The sequence below is a fragment of the Procambarus clarkii genome, chromosome 21 (assembly GCF_040958095.1).
Source record: "Procambarus clarkii isolate CNS0578487 chromosome 21, FALCON_Pclarkii_2.0, whole genome shotgun sequence".
Taxonomy (NCBI): domain Eukaryota; kingdom Metazoa; phylum Arthropoda; class Malacostraca; order Decapoda; family Cambaridae; genus Procambarus; species Procambarus clarkii.
Window position 1 is genome coordinate 18674806 of NC_091170.1, and position 27164 is coordinate 18701969.

Sequence of the window (27164 nt, forward strand, 5' to 3'; positions counted from 1 at the left end):
CGCACACAGGCCAGGTGGCGCACACCGGCCAGGTGGCGCACACAGGCCAGGTGGCGCACACCGGCCAGGTGGCGCACACAGGCCAGGTGGCGCACACCGGCCAGGTGGCGCACACCGGCCAGCTGGCGCACACAGGCCAGGTGGCGCACACCGGCCAGGTGGCGCACACCGGCCAGGTGGCGCACACCGGCCAGGTGGCGCACACCGGCCAGCTGGCGCACACAGGCCAGCTGGCGCACACAGGCCAGCTGGCGCACACCGGCCAGGTGGCGCACACCGGCCAGGTGGCGCACACCGGCCAGGTGGCGCACACCGGCCAGCTGGCGCACACAGGCCAGCTGGCGCACACCGGCCAGGTGGCGCACACCGGCCAGCTGGCGCACACAGGCCAGGTGGCGCACACCGGCCAGGTGGCGCACACAGGCCAGGTGGCGCACACAGGCCAGGTGGTGCACACCGGCCAGGTGGCGCACACAGGCCAGGTGGCGCACACAGGCCAGGTGGCGCACACCGGCCAGGTGGCGCACACCGGCCAGGTGGCGCACACAGGCCAGGTGGTGCACACCGGCCAGGTGGCGCACACCGGCCAGGTGGCGCACACAGGCCAGGTGGCGCACACCGGCCAGGTGGCGCACACCGGCCAGGTGGCGCACACCGGCCAGGTGGCGCACACCGGCCAGGTGGCGCACACCGGCCAGGTGGCGCACACCGGCCAGGTGGCGCACACCGGCCAGGTGGCGCACACCGGCCAGGTGGCACACACCGGCCAGCTGGCACACACCGGCCAGGTGGCACACACCGGCCAGGTGGCACACACCGGCCAGGTGGCACACACCGGCCAGCTGGCACACACCGGCCAGGTGGCACACACCGGCCAGGTGGCACACACCGGCCAGGTGGCACACACCGGCCAGCTGGCACACACCGGCCAGGTGGCACACACCGGCCAGGTGGCACACACCGGCCAGGTGGCACACACCGGCCAGGTGGCACACACCGGCCAGGTGGCACACACCGGCCAGGTGGCGCACACCGGCCAGCTGGCACACACCGGCCAGGTGGCACACACCGGCCAGGTGGCACACACCGGCCAGGTGGCGCACACCGGCCAGGTGGCGCACACCGGCCAGCTGGCACACACCGGCCAGGTGGCACACACCGGCCAGGTGGCGCACACCGGCCAGGTGGCACACACCGGCCTGGTGGCGCACACCGGCCAGGTGGCACACACCGGCCAGGTGGCGCACACCGGCCAGGTGGCACACACCGGCCAGGTGGCGCACACCGGCCAGGTGGCACACACCGGGCAAGGTGGCGCACACCGGCCAGGTGGCACACACCGGGCAAGGTGGCGCACACCGGCCAGGTGGCACACACCGGCCAGGTGGCACACACCGGGCAAGGTGGCGCACACCGGCCAGGTGGCACACACCGGGCAAGGTGGCACACACCGGCCAGGTGGCACACCACACCACCAACAGTGACCCTCCCTCACGCAGTGCCAAGCTGAGGAGGCCAATCGCGACGACTGCCCCGTCCAGTGACTGGGCAGCACACATGGCGTAGTGGTAACACACTCGCCAGTCGTTTCGCGAGCACTCTGGCATGGGTTCGTGTCCAGGCCGGGGAGAATTTACTGGGCATCACTCCTTAACTGTAGCCTCTGTTTACCCAACAGTAAAATGAATACCTGGTTCTAAAATGATTTGGCGGAACGTATTCCAGGGAAAATTAGGATTAAGGACTTGCCCTAAACGCTACGCGTGTTAGTGGATGTACAAGAATGTAAGAACACTTATATAAAAAAAAAGTTATCTTATGGAAGCTTTGTTTTATAGCAATGTCTCAATAAATGTTTGCTTTGCTGTAACGTTCTCTAACAAGTTTCGTGTTGCAATATCGTTCATTAGGAAGATTTGTGTTAAGGTAATATTTATCAATGAAAGTTTGTGTTGCACTACAGTTGTGAAGGAAATGTTTGTGTTGCAGTAGTGGGTGTTGACGGCGCCATAACTACCCTGCTGGACATGAGGCACGGGGGAACTCCTCCCCAGGTGGAACCTCTGGTGCTCCCTCCGGGGACCTTCACCATCATGGTCCAAATATTCGACGAGTGGGGAGCCTTCACCTACGTCAATACTGGCACTATTGAGGTAAGCTGGCGAACCTTTATCTACGTCAAGGCTACTGCCACTATATGACATCTAAAACAACCACACACCAGTATGGCACCCACCACTACAATAACAGTATGGCACCCACCACTACAATAACAGTATGGCACACACCACCACAATAACAGAATGGCACCCACCACCACCACAACAGTATGGCACCCACTACCACAACAACAGTACGGCACCCACCACCACAACAGTATGGCACCCACCACCACAACAGTATGGCACCCACCACCACAACAGTATGGCACCCACCACTACAATAACAGAATGGCACCCACCACCACAACAACAGTACTGCACCCACCACCGCAACAGTATGGCACCCACCACTACAATAACAGTATGGCACACACCACCACAATAACAGTATGGCACCCACCACCACAATAACAGTATGGCACCCACCACCACACAACAGTATGTCGCCCACCACCACAACAGTATGGCACCCACCACCAACACAATAGTACGGCACCCACCACCACCTCAACAGTACGGCACCCACCACCACCACAACAGTATGGCACCCACCATCACAACAGTGTAGCACCCACCACCACCTCAACAGTATGGCACCCACCACCACCTCAACAGTATGGCACCCACCACCACAACAGTATGGCACCCACCACCACCTCAACAGTATGGAACCCACCACCACCTCAACAGTATGGAACCCACCACCACCTCAACAGTATGGCACCCACCACCACCTCAACAGTATGGCACCCACCACCACTACGACAGTATGGCACCCACCACCACAACAGTACGGCACCCACCACCACAACAGTACGGCACCCACCACCACAACAGTACGGCACCCACCACAACATTATGGCACCCACCACCACCACAACAGTATGGCACCCACCACCACAACATTATGGCACCCACCGGCTGGTGTGGGTGTAGTGTTACTTTGGATATGGCAAATGTCTGGTGACAATATACAAGTATCTGGTACCAACATACAACATACTGGTGTGTGGTAACAACATACAACATACTGGCGTGTGGTAACAACATACAGCATACTGGTGTGTGGTAACAACATACAACATACTGGCGTGTGGTAACAACATACAGCATACTGGTGTGTGGTAACAACATACAACATACTGGCGTGTGGTAACAACATACAGCATACTGGTGTGTGGTAACAACATACAACATACTGGCGTGTGGTAACAACATACAGCATACTGGTGTGTGGTAACAACATACAACATACTGGTGTGTGGTAACAACACATAACATACTAGTGTGTGGTAACAACATACAACATACTAGTGTGTGGTAACAACATACAACATACTGGTGTGTGGTAACAACATACAACATACTGGTGTGTGGTAACAACATACAACATACTGGTGTGTGGTAACAACACACAATATACTAGTGTGTGGTAACAACATACAACATACTAGTGTGTGGTAACAACATACTAGTGTGTGGTAACAACATACTAGTGTGTGGTAACAACATACAACATGAGGGTTGTGATGACAAGTGTGGTCCTTCACCAGGTGCTGATGCCCTCCAAAGCTGCGCTTGACGCCGCCAACATCCCGGGTCTGATAGCCATGCTGAAGGGCTCCGGGGACACCCAGCTGCTCAATATGGTGCTACTCGCCCAGTCCCGAGTGGCGGACCAGGTGATATATCTGTCTGTCTGTCTGTCTGTCTGTCTGTCTGTCTGTCTGTCTGTCTGTCTGTCTGTCTGTCTGTCTGTCTGTCTTTCTGTCTTTCTGTCTTTCTCTCTCTCTCTCTCTGTCTGTCTCTCTCTCTCTCTCTCTCTCTCTCTCTCTCTCTCTCTCTCTCTCTCTCTCTCTCTCTCTCTCTCTCTCTCTCTCTCTCTCTCTCTCTCTCTCTCTCTCTCTCTCTCTCCACTTGTAATAATAGTAGAATAATAGCCACACATGTATGTGCAAAATTTATGTAGAGAAATAAACAAACACAAATTGGTTATACATTCACAACGTATATAAAACGTTTGTTTTAAATGAAAAGAGACTTTCTTTATCATAATAAAGGCTTTCTGAGTTATTTAATATTACTGAGCGTCACGGCTGTGAAGGCTTCATCTTGACTTCCGATTTGAGAAAATCGCACAAAATTTTCCGTGTTCGTTATGTTTATTTGTAAAATAATATAAAGTTCTAAATACTTAACGGACATGTGACTCTTACACAATGCGTTAAAATATTAAAATAATTACATAAAACGTTGAAAAATACAAATTCACACTCCACTGAATAGACATTTACAAATAAACAGAAGGTAAATAGACATTTACACTGCTACTGTGTGACAGGCGCCGTGGATGGCTGTGGACGCAGCCAGCGTGCAGGGCCTGACGCAGGACGAGATCAACACCCGCGTGGCGGCCAGGGCAGCCATGATCAACGACATCCTCTCTGCCATCCAGGACACCACCAACTTTGACTCCATGAGCAACGTGAACATTGCTGCCGGGATCATGGCCTCCATACTCAACCACGCCTCCAAGGACGACGTCACCATCCTCACCATTGACACAAGAGCAAGAGATAAGATCTTGCAGATATCTCAGGTGATGCTGATAGTGATAGTAATAGACTATAAATCTCACCATCTTCGTTTATCATGCGGGTTTCCACCTGTAGATGTAGACAAAGCAGATGAAAAGGTTTACACCATTTCAACTGCCACGTCAGATCTAATTAGTGTCTTCGACTTGATTTTATCTGACTGCTTTCTCCTCCCCCCACCACCGTCACCCAACACTCCCCCACCACCGTCACCCAACACTCCCCCACCACCGTCACCCAACACTCCCCCACCACCGTCACCCAACACTCCCCCACCACCGTCACCCAACACTCCCCCACCACCGTCACCCAACACTCTCCCACCACCGTCACCCAACACTCCCCCACCACCGTCACCCAACACTCTCCCACCACCGTCACCCAACACTCCCCCACCACCGTCACCCAACACTCTCCCACCACCGTCACCCAACACTCCCCCACCACCGTCACCCAACACTCTCCCACCACCGTCACCCAACACTCCCCCACCACCGTCAACCAACACTCCCCCACCACCGTCAACCAACACTCTCCCACCACCGTCACCCAACACTCTCCCACCACCGTCACCCAACACTCTCCCACCACCGTCACCCAACACTCCCCCACCACCGTCAACCAACACTCCCCCCACCACCGTCACCCAACACTCCCCCATCACAGTCACCCAACACTCCCCCACCACCGTCACCCAACACTCTCCCACCACAGTCAACCAACACTCCCCCACCACCGTCAACCAACACTCCCCCCACCACCGTCACCCAACACTCCCCCATTACAGTCACCCAACACTCCCCCACCACCGTCACCCAACTCTCTCCCACCACAGTCACCCAACACTCCCCCATCACCGTCATCCAACACAATCCCACCACCGTCACCCAACACTCTCCTACCACCGTCACCCAACACTCCCCCATCACCGTCAACCAACACTCCCCCATCACCGTCACCCAACATTCCCCCACCACCGTCACCCAACACTCCCCCACCACCGTCACCCAACACTCCCCCATCACCGTCACCCAACATTCCTCCACCACCGTTACCCAACACTCCCCCATCACCGTCATCCAACACTCCCACCACCGTCACCCAACACTGCCCCATCATCGTCACCCAACATTCCCCCACCACCGTAACCCAAAACTCCCCTACCACCGTCACCCAACACTCTCCCACCACCGTCACCCAGCACTCCCCCACCACCGTCAACCAACACTCCCCCATCACCGTCAACCGACATTCCCCCACCACCGTCACCCAACACTCCACCATCACCGTCACCCAAAACTCCCCTACCACCGTCACCCAACACTCTCCCACCACCGTCACCCAACACTCCCCCACCACCGTCAACCAACACTCCCCCATCACCGTCAACCGACACTCCCCCACCACCGTCACCCAGCACTCCCCCATCACCGTCACCCAACACTCCCCCACCACCGTCACCCAACACTCCTCCACCACCGTCACCCAACACCGTCATCCAACACTCTCCCACCACCGTCACCCAACACTCCCCCATCACCGTCACCCAACACTCCCCCACCACCGTCACCCAACACTCCCCCACCACCGTCACCCAACACTCCCCCATCACCGTCACCCAACACTCCCCGACCACTGTCACCCAACACTCCCTAACCACCGTCACCCAACACTCCCCCACCACCGTCACCCAACACTCCCCCACCACCGTCACCCAACACTCCCCTACCACCGTCATCCAACACTCCCCCACCACCGTCACCCAACACTCCCCCCACCACCGTCACCCAAAACTCTCCCACCACCGTCACCCAACACTCTCCCACCACCGTCACCCAACACTCCCCCCACCACCTTCACCAAAAACTCTCCCACCACCGTCATCCAACACTCTCCCACCACCGTCACCCAACACTCTCCCACCACCGTCACCCAACACTCCCCCACCACCGTCACCCAACACTCCCCCACCACCGTCACCCAACACTCTCCCACCACCGTCAACCAACACTTCCCCACCACTGTCACCCAACACTCCCCCACCACCGTCACCGAACACTCCCCCACCACCGTCACCCAACACTCCCCCACCACCGTCAACCAACATTTCCCCACCACCGTCACCCAACACTCCCCCATCACCCTCACCCAACACTCCCCCACCACCGTCACCCAACACTCTCCCACCACCGTCAACCAACACTTCCCCACCACCGTCACCCAACACTCCAACACCACCGTCACCCAACACTCCCCCACCACCGTCACTCAACACTTCCCCACCACTGTCACCCAACACTCCCCCATCACCGTCACCCAACTCTCCCCCACCACCGTCACCCAACACTCCCCCACCACCGTCACCGAACACTCCCCCATCACCGTCACCCAACACTCCCCCACCACCGTCACCCAACACTCCCCCACCACCGTCACCGAACACTCCCCCATCACCGTCACCCAACACTCCCCCACCACCGTCACCCAACACTCCCCCACCACCGTCACCGAACACTCCCCCATCACCGTCACCCAACACTCCCCCACCACCGTCACCCAACACTCCCCCACCACCGGCACCCAACACTCTCCCACCACAGTCACCCAACACTCCCCCACCACCGGCACCCAACACTCTCCCACCACCGTCACCCAACACTCTCTCACCACCGTCACCCATCACTCCTCCACCACCTTCACCCAACACTCTCCCACCACCGTCACAAAACACTCACCCACCACATTCACCCAACACTGCCTCACCACCGTCACCCAACACTCTCCCACCACCGTCACCCAACACTCTCCCACCACCGTCACCCAACACTTCCCCACCACGGTCACCTAACACTCTACCACCACCGTCACCCAACACTCCCCCACCACCGTCACCCAACACTCCCCCACTACCGTCACCCAACACTCCCCCATCTCCGTCACCTAACACTCTCCCACCACCGTCACCCAACACTCTCCCACCACCGTCACCCAACACTCCCCCACCACCGTCACCCAACAATCCCCCACCACCGTCAACCAACACTTCCCCACCACCGTCACCCAACACTCCCCCACCACGGTCAACCAACACTTCCCCACCACCGTCAACCAACACTCTCCCACCACCGTCACCCAACACTCTCTCACCACCGTCACCCAACACTCCTCCACCACCGTCACCCAACACTCCCCCACCACATTCACCCAACACTGCCTCACCACCGTCACCCAACACTCTCCCACCACCGTCACCCAACACTCCCCCACCACCGTCACCCAACACTTCCCCACCACGGTCACCCAACACTCTACCACCACCGTCACCCAACACTCCCCCACCACCGTCACCCAACACTCCCCCACTACCGTCACCCAACACTCCCTCATCTCCGTCACCCAACACTCTCTCACCACCGTCACCCAACACTCCCCCACCACCGTCATCCAACACTCTCCCACCACCGTCACCCAACACTCTCCCACCACCGTCACCCAACACTCCCCCCACCACCGTCACCCAACACTGCCTCACCACCGTCACCCAACAATCCCCCACCACTGTCACCCAACACTCCCCCACCACCGTCACCCAACACTCCCCCACCACCGTCATCCAACACTCTCCCACCACCGTCACCCAACACTCTCCCACCACCGTCACCCAACACTCCCCCACCACCGTCACCCAACACTCCCCCACCACCGTCACTCAACACTCTCTCACCACCGTCACCCAACACTCCTCCACCACCTTCACCCAACACTCTCCCACTACCGTCACCCAACACTCTCCCACCACCGTCACCCAACACTCTCCCACCACCGTCACCCAACACTCTCCCACCACCGTCACCCAACACTCTCCCACCACCGTCACCCAACACTCCCCCACCACATTCACCCAACACTGCCTCACCACCGTCACCCAACACTCTCCCACCACCGTCACCCAACACTCCCCCACCACCGTCACCCAACACTTCCCCACCACGGTCACTCAACACTCTACCACCACCGTCACCCAACACTCCCCCACCACCGACACCCAACACTCCCCCACTACCGTCACCCAACACTCCCCCATCTCCGTGACCTAACACTCTCCCACCACCGTACCCAACACTCTCCCACCACCGTCACCCAACACTCCCCCCACCACCGTCACCCAACACTCTCCCACCACCGTCACCCAACACTCCCCCACCACCGTCACCCAACACTTCCCCACAACTGTCACACAACACTCTCCCACCACTGTCACCCAACACTCCCCCACCACCGTCACCCAACACTCCCCCACCACCATCACCCAACACTCTCCCACCACCGTCACCCAACACTCCCCCACCACATTCACCCAACACTCTCCCACCACCGTCACCCAACACTCTCCCACCACCGTCACCCAACACTCCCCCACCACCGTCACCCAACACTCCCCCACCACCGTCACCCAACACTCCCCCATCTCCGTCACCCAACACTCCCCCACCTCCGTCACCCAACACTTCCCCACCACCGTCAACCAACACTCCCCGACCACCGTCACCCAACACTCCCCCACCACCGTCACCCAACACTCCCCCCACCACCGTCACCCAAAACTCTCCAACCACCGTCAACCAACACTCCCTCACCACCGTCACCCAACACTCTTCCACCACCGTCAACCAACACTTCCCCACCACCGTCACCCAACACTCCCCCACCACCGTCAACCCAACACCCTCCCACAACTGTCACACAACACTCTCCCACCACTATCACCCAACACTCCCCCATCACCGTCACCCAACACTCCCCCACCACCGTCACCCAACACTCCCCCACCACCGTCACCCAACACTCTCCCACCACCGTCAACCAACACTCCCCCCCCACCGTCACCCAACACTCCCCCACCACCGTCACCCAACACTCCCCCCACCACCGTCACCCAAAACTCTCCCACCACCGTCACCCAACACTCTCCCACCACCGTCATCCAACACTCTCCCACCACCGTCACCCAACACTCCCCCATCACCGTCACCCAACACTCCCCCCACCACTGTCACCCAACACTCCCCCCACCACTGTCACCCAACACTCCCCCATCACCGTCACCCAACACTCCCCGACCACTGTCACCCAACACTCCCTAACCACCGTCACCCAACACTCCCCCACCACCGTCACCCAACACTCCCCCACCACCGTCACCCAACACTCCCCTACCACCGTCATCCAACACTCCCCCACCACCGTCACCCAACACTCCCCCCACCACCGTCACCCAAAACTCTCCCACCACCGTCACCCAACACTCTCCCACCACCGTCACCCAACACTCCCCCCACCACCTTCACCAAAAACTCTCCCACCACCGTCATCCAACACTCTCCCACCACCGTCACCCAACACTCTCCCACCACCGTCACCCAACACTCCCCCATCACCGTCACCCAACACTCCCCCACCACCGTCACCCAACACTCTCCCACCACCGTCAACCAACACTTCCCCACCACTGTCACCCAACACTCCCCCACCACCGTCACCGAACACTCCCCCACCACCGTCACCCAACACTCCCCCACCACCGTCAACCATCATTTCCCCACCACCGTCACCCAACACTCCCCCATCACCCTCACCCAACACTCCCCCACCACCGTCACCCAACACTCTCCCACCACCGTCAACCAACACTTCCCCACCACCGTCACCCAACACTCCAACACCACCGTCACCCAACACTCCCCCACCACCGTCACTCAACACTTCCCCACCACTGTCACCCAACACTCCCCCATCACCGTCACCCAACTCTCCCCCACCACCGTCACCCAACACTCCCCCACCACCGTCACCGAACACTCCCCCATCACCGTCACCCAACACTCCCCCACCACCGTCACCCAACACTCCCCCACCACCGTCACCGAACACTCCCCCATCACCGTCACCCAACACTCCCCCACCACCGTCACCCAACACTCCCCCACCACCGGCACCCAACACTCTCCCACCACAGTCACCCAACACTCCCCCACCACCGGCACCCAACACTCTCCCACCACCGTCACCCAACACTCTCTCACCACCGTCACCCATCACTCCACCACCTTCACCCAACACTCTCCCACCACCGTCACAAAACACTCACCCACCACATTCACCCAACACTGCCTCACCACCGTCACCCAACACTCTCCCACCACCGTCACCCAACACTCTCCCACCACCGTCACCCAACACTTCCCCACCACGGTCACCTAACACTCTACCACCACCGTCACCCAACACTCCCCCACCACCGTCACCCAACACTCCCCCACTACCGTCACCCAACACTCCCCCATCTCCGTCACCTAACACTCTCCCACCACCGTCACCCAACACTCTCCCACCACCGTCACCCAACACTCCCCCACCACCGTCACCCAACAATCCCCCACCACCGTCAACCAACACTTCCCCACCACCGTCACCCAACACTCCCCCACCACGGTCAACCAACACTTCCCCACCACCGTCAACCAACACTCTCTCACCACCGTCACCCAACACTCTCTCACCACCGTCACCCAACACTCCTCCACCACCGTCACCCAACACTCCCCCACCACATTCACCCAACACTGCCTCACCACCGTCACCCAACACTCTCCCACCACCGTCACCCAACACTCCCCCACCACCGTCACCCAACACTTCCCCACCACGGTCACCCAACACTCTACCACCACCGTCACCCAACACTCCCCCACCACCGTCACCCAACACTCCCCCACTACCGTCACCCAACACTCCCTCATCTCCGTCACCCAACACTCTCTCACCACCGTCACCCAACACTCCCCCACCACCGTCATCCAACACTCTCCCACCACCGTCACCCAACACTCTCCCACCACCGTCACCCAACACTCCCCCCACCACCGTCACCCAACACTGCCTCACCACCGTCACCCAACAATCCCCCACCACTGTCACCCAACACTCCCCCACCACCGTCACCCAACACTCCCCCACCACCGTCATCCAACACTCTCCCACCACCGTCACCCAACACTCTCCCACCACCGTCACCCAACACTCCCCCACCACCGTCACCCAACACTCCCCCACCACCGTCACTCAACACTCTCTCACCACCGTCACCCAACACTCCTCCACCACCTTCACCCAACACTCTCCCACTACCGTCACCCAACACTCTCCCACCACCGTCACCCAACACTCTCCCACCACCGTCACCCAACACTCTCCCACCACCGTCACCCAACACTCTCCCACCACCGTCACCCAACACTCCCCCACCACATTCACCCAACACTGCCTCACCACCGTCACCCAACACTCTCCCACCACCGTCACCCAACACTCCCCCACCACCGTCACCCAACACTTCCCCACCACGGTCACTCAACACTCTACCACCACCGTCACCCAACACTCCCCCACCACCGACACCCAACACTCCCCCACTACCGTCACCCAACACTCCCCCATCTCCGTGACCTAACACTCTCCCACCACCGTACCCAACACTCTCCCACCACCGTCACCCAACACTCCCCCCACCACCGTCACCCAACACTCTCCCACCACCGTCACCCAACACTCCCCCACCACCGTCACCCAACACTTCCCCACAACTGTCACACAACACTCTCCCACCACTGTCACCCAACACTCCCCCACCACCGTCACCCAACACTCCCCCACCACCATCACCCAACACTCTCCCACCACCGTCACCCAACACTCCCCCACCACATTCACCCAACACTCTCCCACCACCGTCACCCAACACTCTCCCACCACCGTCACCCAACACTCCCCCACCACCGTCACCCAACACTCCCCCACCACCGTCACCCAACACTCCCCCATCTCCGTCACCCAACACTCCCCCACCTCCGTCACCCAACACTTCCCCACCACCGTCAACCAACACTCCCCGACCACCGTCACCCAACACTCCCCCACCACCGTCACCCAACACTCCCCCCACCACCGTCACCCAAAACTCTCCAACCACCGTCAACCAACACTCCCTCACCACCGTCACCCAACACTCTTCCACCACCGTCAACCAACACTTCCCCACCACCGTCACCCAACACTCCCCCACCACCGTCAACCCAACACCCTCCCACAACTGTCACACAACACTCTCCCACCACTATCACCCAACACTCCCCCATCACCGTCACCCAACACTCCCCCACCACCGTCACCCAACACTCCCCCACCTCCGTCACCCAACACTTCCCCACCACCGTCAACCAACACTCCCCCACCACCGTCACCCAACACTCCCCCACCACCGTCACCCAACACTCCCCCCACCACCGTCACCCAAAACTCTCCCACCACCGTCACCCAACACTCTCCCACCACCGTCATCCAACACTCTCCCACCCCCGTCACCCAACACTCCCCCATCACCGTCACCCAACACTCCCCCCACCACTGTCACCCAACACTCCCCCCACCACTGTCACCCAACACTCCCTAACCACCGTCACCCAACACTCCCCCACCACCGTCACCCAACACTCCCCCACCACCGTCAACCAACACTTCCCCACCACTGTCACCGAACACTCCCCCACCACCGTCACCCAACACTCCCCCACCACCGTCAACCAACATCTCCCCACCACCGTCACCCAACACTCCCCCACCACCGTCACCCAACACTCTCCCACCACCGTCATCCAACACTCTCCCACCACCGTCACCCAACACTCTCCCACCACCGTCACCCAACACTCCCCCATCACCGTCACCCAACACTCCCCCACCACCGTCACCCAACACTCTCCCACCACCGTCAACCAACACTTCCCCACCACTGTCACCCAACACTCCCCCACCACCGTCACCGAACACTCCCCCACCACCGTCACCCAACACTCCCCCACCACCGTCAACCATCATTTCCCCACCACCGTCACCCAACACTCCCCCATCACCCTCACCCAACACTCCCCCACCACCGTCACCCAACACTCTCCCACCACCGTCAACCAACACTTCCCCACCACCGTCACCCAACACTCCAACACCACCGTCACCCAACACTCCCCCACCACCGTCACTCAACACTTCCCCACCACTGTCACCCAACACTCCCCCATCACCGTCACCCAACACTCCCCCACCACCGTCACCCAACACTCCCCCACCACCGTCACCGAACACTCCCCCATCACCGTCACCCAACACTCCCCCACCACCGTCACCCAACACTCCCCCACCACCGTCACCGAACACTCCCCCATCACCGTCACCCAACACTCCCCCACCACCGTCACCCAACACTCCCCCACCACCGGCACCCAACACTCTCCCACCACAGTCACCCAACACTCCCCCACCACCGGCACCCAACACTCTCCCACCACCGTCACCCAACACTCTCTCACCACCGTCACCCATCACTCCACCACCTTCACCCAACACTCTCCCACCACCGTCACAAAACACTCACCCACCACATTCACCCAACACTGCCTCACCACCGTCACCCAACACTCTCCCACCACCGTCACCCAACACTCTCCCACCACCGTCACCCAACACTTCCCCACCACGGTCACCTAACACTCTACCACCACCGTCACCCAACACTCCCCCACCACCGTCACCCAACACTCCCCCACTACCGTCACCCAACACTCCCCCATCTCCGTCACCTAACACTCTCCCACCACCGTCACCCAACACTCTCCCACCACCGTCACCCAACACTCCCCCACCACCGTCACCCAACAATCCCCCACCACCGTCAACCAACACTTCCCCACCACCGTCACCCAACACTCCCCCACCACGGTCAACCAACACTTCCCCACCACCGTCAACCAACACTCTCTCACCACCGTCACCCAACACTCTCTCACCACCGTCACCCAACACTCCTCCACCACCGTCACCCAACACTCCCCCACCACATTCACCCAACACTGCCTCACCACCGTCACCCAACACTCTCCCACCACCGTCACCCAACACTCCCCCACCACCGTCACCCAACACTTCCCCACCACGGTCACCCAACACTCTACCACCACCGTCACCCAACACTCCCCCACCACCGTCACCCAACACTCCCCCACTACCGTCACCCAACACTCCCTCATCTCCGTCACCCAACACTCTCTCACCACCGTCACCCAACACTCCCCCACCACCGTCATCCAACACTCTCCCACCACCGTCACCCAACACTCTCCCACCACCGTCACCCAACACTCCCCCCACCACCGTCACCCAACACTGCCTCACCACCGTCACCCAACAATCCCCCACCACTGTCACCCAACACTCCCCCACCACCGTCACCCAACACTCCCCCACCACCGTCATCCAACACTCTCCCACCACCGTCACCCAACACTCTCCCACCACCGTCACCCAACACTCCCCCACCACCGTCACCCAACACTCCCCCACCACCGTCACTCAACACTCTCTCACCACCGTCACCCAACACTCCTCCACCACCTTCACCCAACACTCTCCCACTACCGTCACCCAACACTCTCCCACCACCGTCACCCAACACTCTCCCACCACCGTCACCCAACACTCTCCCACCACCGTCACCCAACACTCTCCCACCACCGTCACCCAACACTCCCCCACCACATTCACCCAACACTGCCTCACCACCGTCACCCAACACTCTCCCACCACCGTCACCCAACACTCCCCCACCACCGTCACCCAACACTTCCCCACCACGGTCACTCAACACTCTACCACCACCGTCACCCAACACTCCCCCACCACCGACACCCAACACTCCCCCACTACCGTCACCCAACACTCCCCCATCTCCGTGACCTAACACTCTCCCACCACCGTACCCAACACTCTCCCACCACCGTCACCCAACACTCCCCCCACCACCGTCACCCAACACTCTCCCACCACCGTCACCCAACACTCCCCCACCACCGTCACCCAACACTTCCCCACAACTGTCACACAACACTCTCCCACCACTGTCACCCAACACTCCCCCACCACCGTCACCCAACACTCCCCCACCACCATCACCCAACACTCTCCCACCACCGTCACCCAACACTCCCCCACCACATTCACCCAACACTCTCCCACCACCGTCACCCAACACTCTCCCACCACCGTCACCCAACACTCCCCCACCACCGTCACCCAACACTCCCCCACCACCGTCACCCAACACTCCCCCATCTCCGTCACCCAACACTCCCCCACCTCCGTCACCCAACACTTCCCCACCACCGTCAACCAACACTCCCCGACCACCGTCACCCAACACTCCCCCACCACCGTCACCCAACACTCCCCCCACCACCGTCACCCAAAACTCTCCAACCACCGTCAACCAACACTCCCTCACCACCGTCACCCAACACTCTTCCACCACCGTCAACCAACACTTCCCCACCACCGTCACCCAACACTCCCCCACCACCGTCAACCCAACACCCTCCCACAACTGTCACACAACACTCTCCCACCACTATCACCCAACACTCCCCCATCACCGTCACCCAACACTCCCCCACCACCGTCACCCAACACTCCCCCACCTCCGTCACCCAACACTTCCCCACCACCGTCAACCAACACTCCCCCACCACCGTCACCCAACACTCCCCCACCACCGTCACCCAACACTCCCCCCACCACCGTCACCCAAAACTCTCCCACCACCGTCACCCAACACTCTCCCACCACCGTCATCCAACACTCTCCCACCACCGTCACCCAACACTCCCCCATCACCGTCACCCAACACTCCCCCCACCACTGTCACCCAACACTCCCCCCACCACTGTCACCCAACACTCCCTAACCACCGTCACCCAACACTCCCCCACCACCGTCACCCAACACTCCCCCACCACCGTCAACCAACACTTCCCCACCACTGTCACCGAACACTCCCCCACCACCGTCACCCAACACTCCCCCACCACCGTCAACCAACATCTCCCCACCACCGTCACCCAACACTCCCCCACCACCGTCACCCAACACTCTCCCACCACCGTCACCCAACACTCCCCCATCTCCGTCACCCAACACTCTCCCACCACCGTCACTCAACACTCTCCCACCACCGTCACCCAACACTCCCCCACCACCGTCACCCAACACTCCCCCACCACCGTCACCCAACACTCTCCCACCACCGTCACCCAACACTCTCTCACCACCGTCACCCAACACTCCTCCACCACCTTCACCCAACACTCTCCCACCACCGTCACCCAACACTCCCCCACCACATTCACCCAACACTCCCTCACCACCGTCACCCAACACTCTCCCACCACCGTCACCCAACACTCCCCCACCACATTCACCCAACACTCCCTCACCACCGTCACCCAACACTCTCCCACCACCGTCACCCAACACTCTCCCACCACCGTCACCCAACACTTCCCCACCACGGTCACCCAACACTCTACCACCACCGTCACCCAACACTCCCCCACCACCGTCACCCAACACTCCCACAACTGTCACACTACACTCTCCCACCACCGTCACCCAACACTCCCCCACCACCGTCACCCAACACTCCCCCACCACCGTCACCCAACACTCTCCCACCACCGTCACCCAACACTCCCCCACCACCGTCACCCAACACTCTCCCACCACCGTCACCCAACACTCCCCCCACCACCGTCACCCAACACTGCCTCACCACCGTCACCCAAAACTCCCCCATCTCCGTCACCCAACACTCTCCCACCACCGTCACCCAACACTCCCCCTGTTGTGACGCTAACCCCGGTTCATTCCGAACACAGCGATACCACCGTGTACTCCTACACACACCAGACCCTTGAGGCGTACCACTAGGTTTGTACTGGAACACAATGAATGAACATATGGAAGGTATTTAAAGGCCGTCGGGTTTTGTCATTTAATTACAAAGAATAGACTCTGACAAATAATACTATATTAGTTAACATACTCTATTAGGTCAATACACTTCCAATACCCATAGACCACCTGACCTCCGCGATCGCCACACACACTCGTAACTTCCGCCTAAGTCCCTAATACGGAATGATTACTACAACGCTCCACACCCGGTTAGTCTTTCATTCAATACTCACATACTGCAGACTTAACTTCGTCACTAAGATCACATCAGGCTCTCGCATAGCTGTCTGCTACACTTCGCTGCTGCCGCAAACGGGGATCCAAAGGACTTGCTAGTTCAACTTCCACAATCAGACTGCCTCCAGTCAGCCATGGCCTCAAACATTTCACCACTCCTCTCAAGGAAGGTATAATCCGATTAACCTTATCCCTAGAGCGGTAATCTTGTTCCTAGAAGCCTGACGAAGAATAATTCCTCTTTCCAGGAATTATTAATTTGGCTAAACAGCTTCGGTCTTAATCCATTGACCTTTCTTAGATATGTGATCCATAGTCTGTCTACTTACATGTACTTTCAATCATCATTCGTTAAGTGTTGTAGTAATGATCCTCTAGCTAATAATTCCTACTAACTTGTGGATTACAACACCCCCACCACCGTCACCCAACACTCCCCCACCACCGTCACCCAACACTCCCCCATCTCCGTCACCCAACACTCTCCCACCACCGTCACCCAACACTCCCCCATCTCCCTCACCCAACACTCTCCCACCACCGTCACCCAACACTCCCCCATCTCCGTCACCCAACTCTCTCCCACCACCGTCACCCAACACTCCCCCACCACCGTCACCCAACACTCTCCCACCACCGTCACCCAACACTCCCCCATCTCCGTCACCCAACACTCTCCCACCACCGTCACTCAACACTCTCCCACCACCGTCACCCAACACTCTCCCACCACTGTCACTTAACACTCCCCCACCACCGTCACCCAACACTCCCCCACCACCGTCAACCAACACTCCCCCACCTCCGTCACCCAACACTTCCCCACCACCGTCACCCAACACTCCCCCACCACCGTCACCCAACACTCCCCCACCACCGTCACCCAACACTCTCCCACCACCGTCACCCAACACTCCCCCATCTCCGTCACCCAACACTCTCCCACCACCGTCACTCAACACTCTCCCACCACCGTCACCCAACACTCTCCCACCACCGTCACCCAACACTCCCCCACCACCGTCACCCAACACTCTCCCACCACCGTCAACCAACACTCCCCCACCACCGTCACCCAACACTTCCCCACCACCGTCAACCAACACTCCCCCACCTCCGTCACCCAACACTTCCCCACCACCGTCACCCAACACTCCCCCACCACCGTCACCCAACACTCCCCCACCACCGTCACCCAACACTCTCCCACCACCGTCACCCAACACTCCCCCATCTCCGTCACCCAACACTCTCCCACCACCGTCACTCAACACTCTCCCACCACCGTCACCCAACACTCTCCCACCACCGTCACCCAACACTCCCCCACCACCGTCACCCAACACTCTCCCACCACCGTCAACCAACACTCCCCCACCACCGTCACCCAACACTCCCCCACCACCGTCAACCAACACTCCCCCACCTCCGTCACCCAACACTTCCCCACCACCGTCACCCAACACTCCCCCACCACCGTCACCCAACACTCCCCCACCTCCGTCACCCAACACTTCCCCACCACCGTCACCCAACACTTCCCCACCACCGTCACCCAACACTCCCTCACCACCGTCACCCAACACTCCCCCCACCACCGTCACCCAACACTCTCCCACCACCGTCATCCAACACTCTCGCACCACCGTCACCCAACACTCCCCCACCACCGTCACTCAACACTCCCCCCACCACCGTCACCCAACACTCCCCCCACCACTGTCACCCAACACTCCCTAACCACCGTCACCCAACACTCCCCCACCACCGTCAACCAACACTTTCCCACCACTGTCACCCAACACTCCCCCACCACCGTCACCGAACACTCCCCCACCACCGTCACCCAACACTCCAACACCACCGTCACCCAACACTCCCCCACCACCGTCACCCAACACTTCCCCACCACTGTCACCCAACACTCCCCCATCACCGTCACCCAACACTCCCCCACCACCGTCACCCAACACTCCCCCACCACCGTCACCGAACACTCCCCCATCACCGTCACCCAACACTCCCCCTCCACCGTCACCCAACACTCCCCCACCACCGTCACCGAACACTCCCCCATCACCGTCACCCAACACTCCCCCACCACCGTCACCGAACACTCCCCCATCACCGTCACCCAACACTCCCCCACCACCGTCACCCAACACTCCCCCACCACCGGCACCCAACACTCTCCCACCACCGTCACCCAACACTCCCCCACCACCGGCACCCAACACTCTCCCACCACCGTCACCCAACACTCTCTCACCACCGTCACCCAACACTCCTCCACCACCTTCACCCAACACTCTCCCACCACCGTCACAAAACACTCACCCACCACATTCACCCAACACTGCCTCACCACCGTCACCCAACACTCTCCCACCACCGTCACCCAACACTCCCCCACCACCGTCACCCAACACTTCCCCACCACGGTCACCTAACACTCTACCACCACCGTCACCCAACACTCCCCCACCACCGTCACCCAACACTCCCCCACTACCGTCACCCAACACTCCCCCATCTCCGTCACCTAACACTCTCCCACCACCGTCACCCAACACTCTCCCACCACCGTCACCCAACACTCCCCCACCACCGTCACCCAACACTCTCCCACCACCGTCACCCAACACTCCCCCACCACCGTCACCCAACACTCTCCCACCACCGTCACCCAACACTCCCCCACCACCGTCACCCAACACTCCCCCACCACCGTCACCCAACACTTCCCCACCACGGTCACCCAACACTCTACCACCACCGTCACCCAACACTCCCCCACCACCGTCACCCAACACTCCCCCACTACCGTCACCCAACACTCCCCCATCTCCGTCACCTAACACTCTCCCACCACCGTCACCCAACACTCCCACAACTGTCACACAACACTCTCCCACCACTGTCACCCAACACTCCCCCACCACCGTCACCCAACGCTCCCCCACCACCGTCACCCAACACTCTCCCACCACCGTCACCCAACACTCCCCCACCACCGTCACCCAACACTCTCCCACCACCGTCATCCAACACTATCCCACCACCGTCACCCAACACTCTCCCACCACCGTCACCCAACACTCTACCACCACCGTCACCCAACACTCCCCCACCACTGTCACCCAACACTCCCCCACCACCGTCACCCAACACTCCCCCACCACCGTCACCCAACACTCTCCCACCACCGTCACCCAACACTCCCCCACCACCGTCACCCAACACTCCCCCACCACCGTCACCCAACACTTCCCTACCACGGTCACCCAACACTCTACCACCACCGTCACCCAACACTCCCCCACCACCGTCACCCAACACTCCCCCACTACCGTCACCCAACACTCCCCCATCTCCGTCACCTAACACTCTCCCACCACCGTCACCCAACACTCCCACAACTGTCACACAACACTCTCCCACCACTGTCACCCAACACTCCCCCACCACCGTCACCCAACGCTCCCCCACCACCGTCACCCAACACTCTCCCACCACCGTCACCCAACACTCCCCCACCACCGTCACCCAACACTCTCCCACCACCGTCATCCAACACTCTCCCACCACTGTCACCCAACACTCCCCCATCACCGTCACCCAACACTCCCCCACCACTGTCACCCAACACTCCCTAACCACCGTCACCCAACACTCGCCCACCACCGTCACCCAACACTTCCCCACCACCGTCTCCCAACACTCCCCCACCACTGTCACCCAACACTCCCTAACCACCGTCACCGAACACTCCCCCACCACCGTCACCCAACACTCCCCCACCACCGTCACCCAACAATCCCCCACCACCGTCAACCAACACTTCCCCACCACCGTCACCCAACACTCCCCCACCACGGTCAACCAACACTTCCCCACCACCTTCAACCAACACTCTCCCACCACCGTCACCCAACACTCTCTCACCACCGTCACCCAACACTCCTCCACCACCGTCACCCAACACTCCCCCACCACATTCACCCAACACTGCCTCACCACCGTCACCCAACACTCTCCCACCACCGTCACCCAACACTCCCCCACCACCGTCACCCAACACTTCCCCACCACGGTCACCCAACACTCTACCACCACCGTCACCCAACACTCCCCCACCACCGTCACCCAACACTCCCCCACTACCGTCACCCAACACTCCCTCATCTCCGTCACCCAACACTCTCCCACCACCGTCACCCAACACTCCCCCACCACCGTCATCCAACACTCTCCCACCACCGTCACCCAACACTCTCCCACCACCGTCACCCAACACTCCCCCCACCACCGTCACCCAACACTGCCTCACCACCGTCACCCAACAATCCCCCACCACTGTCACCCAACACTCCCCCACCACCGTCACCCAACACTCCCCCACCACCGTCATCCAACACTCTCCCACCACCGTCACCCAACACTCTCCCACCACCGTCACCCAACACTCCCCCACCACCGTCACCCAACACTCCCCCACCACCGTCACCCAACACTCTCTCACCACCGTCACCCAACACTCCTCCACCACCTTCACCCAACACTCTCCCACTACCGTCACCCAACACTCTCCCACCACCGTCACCCAACACTCTCCCACCACCGTCACCCAACACTCTCCCACCACCGTCACCCAACACTCTCCCACCACCGTCACCCAACACTCCCCCACCACATTCACCCAACACTGCCTCACCACCGTCACCCAACACTCTCCCACCACCGTCACCCAACACTCCCCCACCACCGTCACCCAACACTTCCCCACCACGGTCACCCAACACTCTACCACCACCGTCACCCAACACTCCCCCACCACCGACACCCAACACTCCCCCACTACCGTCACCCAACACTCCCCCATCTCCATCACCTAACACTCTCCCACCACCGTACCCAACACTCTCCCACCACCGTCACCCAACACTCCCCCCACCACCGTCACCCAACACTCTCCCACCACCGTCACCCAACACTCCCCCACCACCGTCACCCAACACTTCCCCACAACTGTCACACAACACTCTCCCACCACTGTCACCCAACACTCCCCCACCACCGTCACCCAACACTCTCCCACCACCATCACCCAACACTCTCCCACCACCGTCACCCAACACTCCCCCACCACATTCACCCAACACTCTCCCACCACCGTCACCCAACACTCTCCCACCACCGTCACCCAATACTCCCCCACCACCGTCACCCAACACTCCCCCACCACCGTCACCCAACACTCCCCCATCTCCGTCACCCAACACTCCCCCACCTCCGTCACCCAACACTTCCTCACCACCGTCAACCAACACTCCCCGACCACCGTCACCCAACACTCCCCCACCACCGTCACCCAACACTCCCCCCACCACCGTCACCCAAAACTCTCCCACCACCGTCAACCAACACTCCCCCACCACCGTCACCCAACACTCTTCCACCACCGTCAACCAACACTTCCCCACCACCGTCACCCAACACTCCTCCACCACCGTCAACCCAACACTCTCCCACAACTGTCACACAACACTCTCCCACCACTATCACCCAACACTCCCCCATCACCGTCACCCAACACTCCCCCACCACCGTCACCCAACACTCCCCCACCTCCGTCACCCAACACTTCCCCACCACCGTCAACCAACACTCCCCCACCACCGTCACCCAACACTCCCCCACCACCGTCACCCAACACTCCCCCCACCACCGTCACCCAAAACTCTCCCACCACCGTCACCCAACACTCTCCCACCACCGTCATCCAACACTCTCCCACCACCGTCACCCAACACTCCCCTATCACCGTCACCCAACACTCCCCCCACCACTGTCACCCAACACTCCCCCCACCACTGTCACCCAACACTCCCTAACCACCGTCACCCAACACTCCCCCACCACCGTCACCCAACACTCCCCCACCACCGTCAACCAACACTTCCCCACCACTGTCACCGAACACTCCCCCACCACCGTCACCCAACACTCCCCCATCTCCGTCACCCAACACTCTCCCACCACCGTCACCCAACACTCCCCCATCTCCGTCACCCAACACTCTCCCACCACCGTCACCCAACACTCCCCCATCTCCGTCACCCAACACTCTCCCACCACCGTCACCCAACACTCCCCCACCACCGTCACCCAACACTCTCCCACCACCGTCACCCAACACTCCCCCATCTCCGTCACCCAACACTCTCCCAGCACCGTCACTCAACACTCTCCCACCACCGTCACCCAACACTCTCCCACCACTGTCACCCAACACTCCCCCACCACCGTCACCCAACACTCCCCCACCACCGTCAACCAACACTCCCCCACCTCCGTCACCCAACACTTCCCCACCACCGTCACCCAACACTCCCCCACCACCGTCACCCAACACTCCCCCACCACCGTCACCCAACACTCTCCCACCACCGTCAACCAACACTCCCCCACCACCGTCACCCAACACTTCCCCACCACCGTCAACCAACACTCCCCCACCTCCGTCACCCAACACTTCCCCACCACCGTCACCCAACACTCCCCCACCACCGTCACCCAACACTCCCCCACCTCCGTCACCCAACACTTCCCCACCACCGTCACCCAACACTTCCCCACCACCGTCACCCAACACTCCCTCACCACCGTCACCCAACACTCCCCCCACCACCGTCACCCAACACTCTCCCACCACCGTCATCCAACACTCTCGCACCACCGTCACCCAACACTCCCCCACCACCGTCACCCAACACTCCCCCCACCACCGTCACCCAACACTCCCCCCACCACTGTCACCCAACACTCCCTCACCACCGTCACCCAACACTCCCCCCCACCACCGTCACCCAACACTCTCCCACCACCGTCATCCAACACTCTCGCACCACCGTCACCCAACACTCCCCCACCACCGTCACCCAACACTCTCCCACCACCGTCAACCAACACTCTCCTACCACCGTCACCCAACACTCCCCCACCACCGTCACCCAACACTCTTCCACCACCGTCACCCAACACTCTTCCATCACCGTCAACCAACACTCCCCCATCACCGTCACCCAACACTCTCCCACCACCGTCACCCAAGAATGGTGAGTGAGTGCCTCATGACACGTCTCCACCGTGCCTGCTAGTGGGTATACTAGCCACCTTGTGTCACGTCTCCACCCGTGGCTGCTAGTGGGTATACTAGCCGCCTTGTGTCACGTCTCCACCCGTGGCTGCTAGTGGGTATACTAGCCGCCTTGTGTCATGTCTAGCCGCCCGGTGACACGTCTCCACCCGTGGCTGCTAGTGGGTATACTAGCCACCTTGTGACTCGTCTCCACCCGTGGCTGCTAGTGGGTATACTAGCCACCTTGTGACACGTCCCCACCCGTGGCTGCTAGTGTGTATACTAGCCGCTTGGTGACACGTCTTCACCGTGGCTGCTAGTGGGTATACTAGCCACCTTGTGTCACGTCTCCACCCGTGGCTGCTAGTGTGTATACTAGCCGCCTTGTGACTCGTCTTCACCGTGGCTGCTAGTGGGTATACTAGCCGCCTTGTGCCACGTCTCCACCCGTGGCTGCTAGTGTGTATACTAGCCGCCTTGTGACTCGTCTTCACCGTGGCTGCTAGTGGGTATACTAGCCACCTTGTGTCACGTCTCCACCCGTGGCTGCTAGTGTGTATACTAGCCGCCTTGTGACTCGTCTTCACCGTGGCTGCTAGTGGGTATACTAGCCGCCTTGTGACACGAATCCACCGTGGCTACTAGTGAGTGTTCTTGCCGCCTTGTGACACGTCTCCACCCGTGGCTGCTAGTGTGTATACTAGCCGCCTTGTGACACGTCTTCACCGTGGCTGCTAGTGTGTATACTAGCTGCCTTGTGACACGAATCCACCGTGGCTACTAGTGAGTGTTCTTGCCGCCTTGTGACACGTCTCCACCCGTGGCTGCTCGCGGCTCAGTCACGTTAGTTTTTAATACATGATTTATTAAAAAAAATATTAGGTAATATTCGTATTGTTTTTAACTATGTGTTTGTATTGTACAGAACATAAGCGATGCGGTGCTGAAGCTGGACACCCCGACGCCTGACGACCTGGTGCAGACTGTCACTTACATCGCCACCGTCAACAGCGGCATGGGGCTGGTAAGTTCTCAAGTGTTCTCAGAGCTTAGTGCTGTGTGCTTAGAGCATGTGCCTCTCAATATTACTGCTGAGAACACCACCATCATTTGACAACCAGTATGGTCAGTAGTTTTGGCTGGAGGATGACACCTTAACAACATGAGACTATAGAACACTGCTGGTGATATATTTGGTCCATAGAAGGGAACATATATATATATATATATATATATATATATATATATATATATATATATATATATATATATATATATATATATATATATATATATATATATATATATATATATATTAGTATATTTTGGTAGCAGTCTTTCCTGTAGACATATATTATTAAATATGACCGAAAAAGTAAGATTAATAATTCTAACACGAATTTTCTCAATCTTTCGTACATTTCTTTTCACTGTTGGGGGTAAATCAAAAATCAATTCTCCAAAATTCATTTTTATTTCTAGTCTGACGCGACACGAGCGCGTTTCGTAAAACTTATTACATTTTCAATGACTTTTAGTTTACAAATACACAACTGAATAGAACTTACACATCTTCTGGTTTCGTTTATATCTACATTTGAGTGAGGTGGATGGGGTGAGGTGGCATTAATAGGGTATTAATTTCATCAACACAAGACAGAACAAGAGGTGGCATTAATAGGGTATTAATTTCATCAACACAAGACAGAACACGAAACAATGGGTATTGAAATGGAAGTGATTGTAGAAAGCCTATTGGTCCATATTTCTTGATGCTTCTATATTGGAGCGGAGTCTTCAGGTGGGTAGAATGTAGCTGTACATTAATTGGCTGTTGATTGCTGGTGTTGACTTCTTAATGTGTAGTGCCTCGCAAACGTCAAGCCGCCTGCTATCGCTGTATCTATCGATGATTTCTGTGTTGTTTACTAGGATTTCTCTGGCGATGGTTTGGTTGTGGGAAGAGATTATATGTTCCTTAATGGAGCCCTGTTGTTTATGCATCGTTAAACGCCTAGAAAGAGGAGATGTTGTCTTGCCTATATACTGGGTTTTTTGGAGCTTACAGTCCCCATGTGGGCATTTGAAGGCATAGACGACGTTGGTCTCTTTTAAAGCGTTCTGCTTTGT

The 27164-nt window shown here is 59.1% G+C and overlaps 1 protein-coding gene across 1 annotated transcript in view; it reads left to right on the plus strand.

Moving 5' to 3' along the window:
- The window catches only part of LOC123760677 (polycystin family receptor for egg jelly), a 467012-nt gene that overhangs the window by 237308 nt on the left and 202540 nt on the right, over positions 1 to 27164 (plus strand). The window contains 4 exon segments of the mRNA XM_069328534.1: positions 1990 to 2153; positions 3716 to 3844; positions 4504 to 4761; positions 25960 to 26058. Coding sequence (XP_069184635.1) covers positions 1990 to 2153; positions 3716 to 3844; positions 4504 to 4761; positions 25960 to 26058 — 650 coding nt within the window.